Source organism: Lissotriton vulgaris, chromosome 2_1 (assembly GCF_964263255.1).
Source record: "Lissotriton vulgaris chromosome 2_1, aLisVul1.2, whole genome shotgun sequence".
NCBI classification, from domain to species: domain Eukaryota; kingdom Metazoa; phylum Chordata; class Amphibia; order Caudata; family Salamandridae; genus Lissotriton; species Lissotriton vulgaris.
In genome coordinates this window covers 1,166,836,402-1,166,846,988 of record NC_141687.1, presented here as the reverse complement: position 1 = coordinate 1,166,846,988, position 10,587 = coordinate 1,166,836,402, and the positions used below count along the sequence as shown (strand labels likewise).

The window sequence follows — 10,587 nt, the reverse complement described above, 5'->3', positions numbered from 1 at the left end:
TCAGGAAATATTTGATGTATGTTTGGTAACCTTGGCTTTGAGAGTGCAACTGGCTCAACTAAGGGAGCAGCTTATATTAGCTTTTATGTCTGGTGCAAAAATATTTCTTGATTTTCCAGTCACGCTTGTGACTTCGTAACTTTGAGTTTAATGTTGAATTGAAAAGTACAGTCCTTCCATTTAGCTGGTCACATGTGCGGGGAACGAGATTTTGATATCAATTTATGATTGTGATAAATTTAATAAAGAATCCCATTCATCTGTTTTGGACCGCTTATATCTGTCATTGAGGAAAGGACCACCCCCGCCTTGGTTAGACAAACCCCATTAACTGACGCCACTCGGAAGAACCACTTACAACTGATAGAGTTTTAAGAGTTTATATAAAGATTAATTTGAATACGATATAATCCACTCAGGATAAAATCTCAAAGTATACAAAATACAAATCAATTACAATATCTGTCGCTTTAAGCTTCGGTGTGAAGTGGTTCTTTCTGCGTCATCTGCAGTAAGACAAAAACAATAATCGAGTTAATCTGTCCCTACTCTATGCTATGTGACAACCCTACTTCGCAAATTTCTTCCCTAAAAAGGTGTCAGCAGTTTGACTCCCAAAGAAGTTCAAACTCTCTTGGCCTCTAAAGGAAATCTTAAGTTTCAGAAGCAGTACCCTATCTGCCTACCCATCCGCTCTCTAAGGGTCCTCGGCCTACTGCTCCTTTGCGCTCTGATATCTCAGCGCATCTGCTCAAGGCATTTACCCTTCGCTTTGCTCTCGCCTTAGCCTAATGCTAATTGCTCTGCTGATGACTCTGCTCTCCTCCCCGGGGTGCTGTCCCTAAAATACACAATCACAGTGTGGGTGGAACGCCCCTTGACGCCCACCACGGACTTCCCCCGATGATGTCAACTTCCTGCTTCTTCCATTGGTCCATTCCTTACGTCGTCCGTCAAGTTGACCCTTCTCCTTTCGATGTCATCTTCATCATCTCATCGTCGACATTTATTGACTCTTTCGGCTCAAGTGTCATAGTAACTTGGACAAGGCCTTAACTTATCTGTACACTTCTTAACCTTCTAGATCATGTGAATGGTCTTGTCAAAACATAGTCCACTTCAACATATGCCTCTCCTCACGTTCGAGCAACAAATTCCGTCCGGCATTGTCACCTTAAATCTAACAAGTGCCAGACTTCTCGGCTCTCATGTCCACATCAAACTATTTACGACTTCTCCAAACCCTCCAAATTACATTCTTGTGACCATGCTCCTTCGAACTCTTGGTCAGTCAGGTTACAAACACAAATGACCTAAACTCTTCCAGCATTCCTACAGAAACCTTCTACACAGTATAACCTTTGGCATACATTTATATATTCGTACTTTATCAAAAGCCCTAGTTATACTTAAATACCTTCTACATCAGACATATATATATAGAATACAACTGTATAGAATATGACTTATGCATTCTCCTTGGTTACATTATCACATACGTTCCCTGCATTTCTTTACATTACATTTCTCTATGTTTATGCTTTTCCATATCACAGTTCTCGCCGCTTCTCCTATTTAGAGTTACACATATACGCGAATCCTACTGTGTACGTTCTACATTTCATAAGCATTTCTACATTCCTACATATACCCATCATGTATACAGGCCTTCTAAATCCAATGCATATATTTACATTTCCTATAACATGTTATCACATTCGTTGGCTTTTATGTCATAATTGTCAACTTTATATTACGATATACGCTTCATTCCTACGTTTATAAAATATACGTCTAAATATGGTTACGATATATTCTGCATTCAAATTGCGCTCTCTCACATGAAACAGTCAAATAAAGGTAAAAGCCATTGCTTATAACTTTGAGTTCAGAAAACCTTGCCAATACCTTTAAAGTTAACCAGAAACTACATCTGTGTGTGTGGGGAGCCGCTCGGCATGTCTGTTATTTCTGACATTTATTTCCCTGGTCTTCATTATTTGATGTCACTCATAGTTGTTGAAATGTCCTCATAATTACAATGAAATTTTGAGAATGTTACACATGGCAATCTGAAACCTTGGCAGCGATGAATGTGGGAGGCCAGCCCTCAAGGAGTGACTTGTGACACAGTACTTAGCAAAACACTAGAACGAGTCCAGCTGGATTCCACATCCTTCACTCTTTAATCTTTCTCGCGTTTTGATGTTTTCCCTCTTGTATCCTTTTTTTCTATAATAATCCCTGCCACTTCTCTTTCCTACTCTTCCCCTTGTGCTTATTTCATTGTATCATTGAATTTCCTCCATCAAATTATTTTCTTATTTTCACTATGTGCATGCAATAATTTATTCGCCCTTTATTTCATGTGTTATTAGTCTTTGCATTAAGCACGCTTTTCTGCCTGTCTCAACTCGTGCGACAGTGACCCGCTGCAGTACAAGTGTCCGGTAATTTAAACCCCGAGTTGAGGTCGGCTTCCCTCTGAATCATATCCCCTAACTCCGCCCGAGTAGAGCTGCGTCTGTCTGAAGCTGCTATGGTGGGGTTTCGGCTCTGCCAACGTTTCTTTGTATGTCTTCTTTCCAGTCAGTCCAGTACCTAATTCAAGTAGGGGGGGAATGTTAGTGTAATTCTCTACGATACAAAAACAACACATTTTCTCCAGACAAGCCTTTGTTTTAATTGTTTCTCTTCAGTTTCCTTTCTGTAAAATACCTCCGCATTGTTCACTGTATCCCTTAGACAGGGAACGACAACAACTTTAAACTTGCTCGCCAGAGTATCATGTGACTGACTCTCCCTGAACTGAAAAGGACTCCGGCCACTTCCTGGTTTCAGAAGCCGTGCGCTGCGGCTGGAAGATGGCTGGGTTTCTGTGTCTCTGCATGATTCTGGTGTCGGCTCTCTCTCCATTTACAGGTAACAGGTTCATCCATTTTCTGTTCAGTAATGCTTAACAATGTACAAATATTTCCTAAAGCCAAGTTGCACAAGTTGGCTGGTTGTATAACCGTTTCCCTCGGGTATTTCAAATCGTTTTCTCATTTCAGTTCACGCATAGCTGCCGAGGTTTGAAATTGCTAACGTGACATTTTCATAGTTTCTGTATACTTATGAGTGAAATTCAATGACCGATGTGTGACACTTAAGAGTGACACTTTCTCGCGAGTAAAATCAAGCAATGAAGTTCATGGAAACAGATAAATACCAGAAGTTACCCATTGGAGCCAAGAAAAACCGTGAGAGGATCTTGAAACTGCAGCAAAGCACCTGAAATGGAAGTGCACTAATCTCTCTTTCGTGTGTTTGATTTGTTATAGCGCTCCTCATAACAGCGTAGGGCAGAGGTCTTCAAACTTTTGGGTGCAGAGACCCCCCCTGTCAACATTTTCAGTCGTAAGGACCACCTCCTCCTGACAAACATTTCTAAACCTGTAGGCAGGGATACTGCAGTTATGAGGCAGGTGAGGACCAAATTATACGACTATTCAGAAAAGGGGGTGGTGATGAACAGAGTGTCTGAATTAAGCAGACCACTCTTACCCAGTCCAAAGATCAGGGCTTGATCCACACCAAATTATACGACTGGCTTGACTAAATTGTGTAGGAAGAAAATGTAAATAATGTTATATGATGCAGCGTTATTTTGGGATAGAATTGTTTCGACATTTTTTGCAGGGGGGCCGTGGAGTGATGGCAAGGGGGTCGCGCATTCCCGGTCACACTTTTGCCCAGGCCCATACGACTACAAGGGATTCAGCCCCCCTCCCCCCTACTCCCCCGTAGTGTGTCTCAGCTCGAGCTGCTGTGGGCTCCGCTGGGCTGTGTTTGCAGTCTTATCAGGGTGCATTTGGCCGTAAAGAATGTATGCAAATTATTTGACTCATTTTTTTATGTAAACGTCAGTGCTGTTTTACAGTCCCAAAAGGTAATGGTCATATTTTACATACAGCACTAGTTTTTGCAAAGCAACACGGAACGACATAGCACAGAGTAACATTAGGTCTCTGTGAATTAACACTGGATGCTGCCATTTACAATGATCTAAAGATCACTCGTTAAAGTCCCAGGAAGGCAGACTCAGCCTTGCGTTCTTTAAAAGTTGGTAGACTGAGTGCCATTAAATTGGTAATAGTAACAGCTGTCATTTAACTCACTTAGAAACGGCTGCAGTGTGGCACAAAGTGCTATAAAAGGTTATGTAAATTCTACCTGGGTGCTTGAAGAGGTACAGGATCACTGACCTAAATATTTGGTGGCAGGGGAAGAGGATTAGGAATCAGTTTATATATCAATACACTAAACCTGCATTATATACTTGCCTTGGAGCACTTTATAATGACTGAATACCAATGGCCACGAGACTGCAAGAACTTAAATTCATTGAGAAGGCTATAGCAGTGGGTCTGCCAGACAAATAAGGGGAGTTTTTATGATTGAATACTCGTTTTGGAACAATTAGGTTGGCGCATACATTGTTGTGCTGCGATATGACAGTATATTAATTTCTGTCAGTGTGACTCTAATGATTTGTCTTACGGTGTGCAGTCGGCTTGAACTCATCTTGATGCATGGACGTCGCCTGTGGAAAAGGAGGTGAACAAACAGATCAGGGCAAAACAGCCAGATCTGTAAAGAAAAGAAAAAACAATGAGGGGAGAGCATGGTGACGCAGGGCGAAGCGGATCTCGAAAGAATGAATACAAAATATAGAAAAACGAGAGCCACAATAAGAGGGAAATCGTGTGCAAGAGAGAAAGAAAAAAAAGAGAAAGAGAAGAGGAATGAGGCAGAAATGAAGATAGTATGTGTCAAAGATACAGTAAAAAGATAAAAACATATGAATTTAAGAAGATAGAGCTAATAAGCTACTCATATAAGGATAAAAAGAGAGGGGCAAAAAAGGAAAATCAAACATTAGTATCCATTCCAGAGGAAGAAAAGGAGTGAAGAAAAAGTTTTAATTTCTCAGGATCATCGAAGACCGTGAGCGCCCATCATGAGTAATCTTGATGACATGGATGAAGTATTCCATATTGAATATTAAGATGTCTCATCTGAGGACGCAGGGCTAGAAACTCCTTTCGGCGTGCGTTGGTTGCATTGGAGATGTCTTGCGAGATGAAGATGTTGTGACCAGACTAAATAAGACGACGTTTGAGTTTAACAGCTCTCCAGACAGACATCAATTCAGTAAACTCCAGGAATAGCATAATCATTCCACATGGTTTTGCGGGATTAGAGGTAATACGACCCAAGCGATGTGCTCTTTTGATGTTGAGAGGAGTATTTGGAGACTGAAGATTAAGGAACTTTGGAAGAAATTTTTGAAGAAAGACTACCATGTTGGAGCCCTCAACATTTTCCAGAAGACCATAAAGGCGTAAGTTGTTACGACGATTGCGATTTTCAAATCCTTTGTGTGGATTTTCAATTTATGTATTTCCTGCTCTAATATTGGAATCTTTGTGGAGATATCCTGTAGGACGCCAACACGTTGTTCTAAGTCCAGCACTTTACTCTCCATAACAATCCATCTCTCCTCAATTTGTTTCAGTTTTTTCATTCGTTGCCGACATAAAAGGCTGGAGACCCTGCACTTCCACCAGGATAGAGTCCAGGACAGGGTTTTGAGAGGAATGAATAGGAGACAGTGGGTCATTTTTTTGTCGATTTGGTTTCGTGCCCATGACAGAGGACCTGGCAGAGTGTGAGTTGGTAGCCATAATAGTAGAGAAAGCAATAGGGCTCGGTGAAGAATCCAGCAGACTGTTGCAGCGAGATTGGGATTTGAAATGAGTGCAAACGTGAGGTAAAAACTCATAGAATGCACAAGTAAAATTCCTCAAGAAAAAAACATTGATGTTAGTGGTCAATTCAACAGATAGAAGTTAGAATAGGCTATGTCAGAGATATGGGGCTAAAACCTTGGCCAACCACAATAAGAGTTGTATAAGTCCATGTGGTACTGAAGAGGGTGTACTCAGCGGCTATTAAATAGCGGCCGCACACAACCAAAACATGAAATGGGGTGCCGGTGGAGGCAAAGTTATACTGTATTTAAGACCGTGCAAAACCAACTCGTTGGAAGAGAGCAGGAAATCAAATTATTAACATAAATAGTTGTAGTGAGCCCCAGTAACTTTGGCATTAATGATGAAGATTACTGACATCCCAGAGCGCTCTTTAAGCGGAATTATGTAAATAAGATGACACAATAGAGAAATTCCTCAAAAATATGACAGGAAAAAGATAGTGCCAAAAATAGTATGCGCATTAAGTTAAAACAGAAGCCAACCACATCTGTCCGGAGGTGAAGAGCTATTCAAAATCCACAAGTTTGAGGAGACATTCGCCACAAAAATAATGCAGGAAACCATAGGAATGAGCATGCAGCATAGACCATGTGTCAATGATAGGGGCCAGGAGAAAATTTAAGGTCCGTTGAAATTACCACCATGTGAAGAGACGCAAATGCGGCGTCCTAAAATGGCGGCCACCTTCGTTGTGATGAGGAGAAAGCAGCAACAAGCAGCAACTCAGGCGTCCAGCACAGAAAGACGCCAAAAATACCGCCAGAATGTGCGCCGCATATTCCGACGCCAAAGCCCGTTACTTCGGGAGACGGAGACAGCGTGAAAACGGCTCGTAGACAGATATGAGGTCCGCGGAAAAGCGGAGCTCACACAGGATCCGCCATTTCGCTGCAGCGTCCAAGCCACGACCCCCAGTGATTAATTTGTAATAAAACTTGTACCAGGGACCTCACCAGTAGGCCACTGCAACTTTAACCACCCACCCATTGCCTTGCCTGTGCTGCCAATGATAATACCTATGCAACTACCAATCATAATACTTGTACAAGTGTGACTATTTCAAGCCCCCAAAGCTATAAGAATGGCATGGATGTCAGGAGTTTGTCGTTTTTTATATTGAATTAAAAAACAGCTGTTCTGCTCATCTCTAGATTAACAGACAGAGCCAACCATGTGGCAGATGGTCACAGTGCCAGTGTGCACAATTAGGTGCCAGTGCGTAGCACCGTAAACCACCTGCCCAAATTAAGCACTGGTGCTGAGGTAACAGGGGAAAGGGACATTGGTTCAAGAAGGTGTGGAAGAACAAAGGAGAGATGTGAAAGATGAATGGGGGACTGGAGAGGTGTAAGATACAAACAGACAACAATTTGAATGGAGAGACTTGAGGTGAATGAGAAGTGCAGATGGGTACAGGAAGTGACAGGCCAGAGAAGCCATCAGATAAATGCGAGAGACTGTTCGAGATGAGGGCAGTGAAAAGACAGAATGGCAAGAGGTGATTAAGGGTGAAGTGAGAAGTTGAATGGGGAGAGTTCAGAAGTTGTAAAAAGGGGTGAAAGAAAATGGCTTGCAAAGTGAGAGGGATCCGGGATTGGGAGAGGAGAGGAGAGAGGGATGGAAGGGAGGTGTGAGAGGAAAGCGGCATGGGTAAATTGCTTAATGCTGCACAAGACCGCCAGGGTTTTAAGGGACCCCTGCTGCTCCCGGCCAGGGCCAGGTGAGCTTCTAATGTGGCAGCACGTATTCCTGCGGAGTGGAAGGCACTTCACAAAGGTTGACTAGACATCTTTCTGATGTTAATTGCTGTATTTTGGTTATAAACTGGTACTGATGGGGTGAAATCTTTCCTCAGTGTTACTGTGTGCAAAAAATGTCAAAATAATGAAACAATTCTATCCCAAAATAACGCTGCATCATATAACATTATTTACATTGTCTTCCCACACAATTTAGTGAAGCCAGTCGTGTAATTTGGTCCTCACCTGCCTCATAATTCCAGTAGCCCTGCCTACAGGTTTAGAAATGTTTCTCAGGAGGGGGTCCTTACGACAGAAAATGTTGACAGGGGGGTCTCTGCACCCAAAAGTTTGAAGACCTCTGTTCTAACCTATACCACACAGTTTGAATACAGGCCCTTCATAAGTAATTGTGTTAAATTAGGATTGTAATTTATGAACTGTAAGTAACAATCTTTGTAAAAAAAGCAGTAACCCACTGAGCTACACACATAAAATGCACTTTAGTGACCGGCATATACAAGTTCTTTGCAGCAGGCATATTAACCCTCTGTGCTACTTCTGGAGGGGTGAAAACTGCCACTAGACAAAACGCTGATCTTTCTTCAGGAGGAACATTATTCACAAGAGTTATCTTGGCATGATTTTAATTGTTGCCAGAAAACTCCTGGACACACAAGGAATTCAGAAGAAGGTGATTTATTTGAGACAAAACAGCACCTGAGGGGAGAGGCGGTCCCTAAATTGTTGTAGTTAAAAGGGCCAATTGCCCTGTCTTTCTCACTCTCCAGCGGAACCAGTAAAACAGAAGTAAGCGTGTCCAGCACTGGCTGCGACCGCTTACAGATATAAAGAACACACAGGCCTCGTCACTCCATAAAGTAAAAGCGAACTGTCTGAAAACACCGTCAGGCGAGGAAAACCTGGCATACGCAACATGCGGGCCCCTGCACAACAACAGTTGAAACAAACACTTTATTATCAAAAGAAAAACCATTCCAGTACCTTAGAAGTCGAACCAAAATAAACTATTAGGAAAAGAAGGCCCCGGCTCTTCGAGGAAAGCCTGCAGCAACCTTCATAGAAAGCCAGGCCCATAGTGTCTCTGTGCTGCAGCGAGCGTCCTGCTGCCTCGGGCTGCCCTGAAGTGTCCATCTGACAAGGTCAGGGGGGGACAGTCAGACTCCGGCTGGTGGCAGCAATTCCTGGCAGGTAATTAAAATAAAAAAACACATCAGGGTGCCGCAGCCTGCGCCGAGTCCGGACCCTGCAGGTAGTCAGACAGAGTCTGTTCACATGCACGACCTGACAGGCACCAGCGGCCCCAATCTGGCGGCAGGCGCCAAATCAAGATAGAAAGAACAGTGTGATCCTCTGCAGATAATGCCACAGGCGGCTGCCAAAAGGTGTCAGTGGTACTAACTGGTTGTGAAGATGCCAGTTGCTGAAAAATAGCAACACTGGGAAAGCGCCACCCCGATTCACTTGGCTGGCTCTACACTCACTGCTAGGAGCAAGATGGAATTGCAGACCACGCAAAATGGCCACAGCTGGTCTCAGCTGTTTACAATGAAGTCAGCTGAGCCCAGCCAGCCGCATTAGTGACTGTGATCACTCACATGTCTCCTTCACAGTGCGCCAGTGGTGTGAAAGCACTTAAAATGGTTGACTAATGCATTTTTGTGCAGTCATGCGGACCTCCACACTAAAATGTGTTAGTCTGATGCCTGGTACTTGGCAGGACTATATTCACACGATGAGCTCTTTTTCACCTTGGAGAAGATTTGGAAACCTAAGAAGCTTTTTAGAGATAGGAGAGCCTGCTGATTATTAGGGAGAGCCAAACCAAGAGTCAAGCTTGGCTCTAGGAGCCTGAGCACGGGCTGACGCAGCAAAATATTTGTCATGTAAAAGGTGCAACATACGTCACGTAAAAAAAATAATAAAGAAAATTCAAGTTTTAAATCAAAATTCAACGTGTAGAAGTGATAGATTCTTAAGTGAACTCACAAACATTCAAGACCCTGTCCCCAAGAGCAGCTCATCGAGTTCAGGTAGTCTTGGTTTATCAGTTAAAAGACTCAGGCTTTGAGTTCTCAGAACAAAAAGCAATAACCTGGACTGGTTGAGTTATTCACACTGGAAAATTGAGAGCTTTGATTTATTGAGTTCTAATCCCACTGCCACATTCTGGAGGATCTATAGAATATTCAGAAGTGCTGGAGCGCTGGGTCTTTACAACATAATCTCTTATTCAAGTGATCACATTTTTCCCCATTGGTTGTATGAGCCGTTTATAGCTGACGTGAAGCATTGAAGGGGGGAAAACATCACAAATACAATTTTAGCTTGTGACCCAGCGTGACTCCACAATGAGGACCAAGAATCACTGAATAGGATTAAGGTTGTATTTAAATTACTAATCAATCCTGTAAATATGCAAACCAAATGTAAATTCAATAAGTACATTAGTACAGTAGGCAAAGTGAAATGTCTGTGTCAGCATGATCAGATTTCAGTAGAAGTCCAAAGAAAAAGGAAATACACGTTTAGCATAAAGCTTCACGCTTGCAAGAAGAGGGCAAGCAGAGAGGTCTGTAACTCTCAAAATCTAAAGGGAATCTCTCCTAAATCTAACTATGAGAACACCAATTTAAAAGTAACAGGAGATTCTGAAACACCTTCTCTCCGTGTTCACCAGAGACTCATCAGAACACCACTTCCCAACGCATCAAACTGAGACTGCGCTTCTCCGCCTTGAACATCTTGCCACCCTGGTACATGATGAACAGAAAACTTCTTTGGACCATTATTTAACCATGTCCACTGCCAAGTTTCTTTCAGGCCTTTCAATCAGCTGCCAAATACAGACAATTAACGTTTCTTTAGCTAACAAAATAATAAACCTGTAAGAAAAGGAAAACATACTGACAAGCAAGGCACATTTCAACTGAGGCCTTTAATTAGGCTTATTTAGGCTTAATTTAGTTAAGCATTTAATGTGCACTTCGAACACTCAGTTGTAAATG

The 10,587-nt window shown here is 42.5% G+C and overlaps 1 protein-coding gene across 1 annotated transcript in view; it reads left to right on the top strand.

The window, feature by feature from the left end:
• Positions 1-2,780: 2,780 nt before the first annotated feature.
• Positions 2,781-10,587, top strand: part of LOC147731747 (sialate O-acetylesterase-like) — a 382,423-nt gene continuing 374,616 nt past the window's right edge. Inside the window, exon 1 of the mRNA XM_086956866.1 lies at positions 2,781-2,922. Within this exon, the coding sequence (XP_086812992.1) occupies positions 2,865-2,922 (58 nt within the window). The 5' untranslated portion in view covers positions 2,781-2,864. The remainder of the gene's footprint in view (positions 2,923-10,587) is intronic.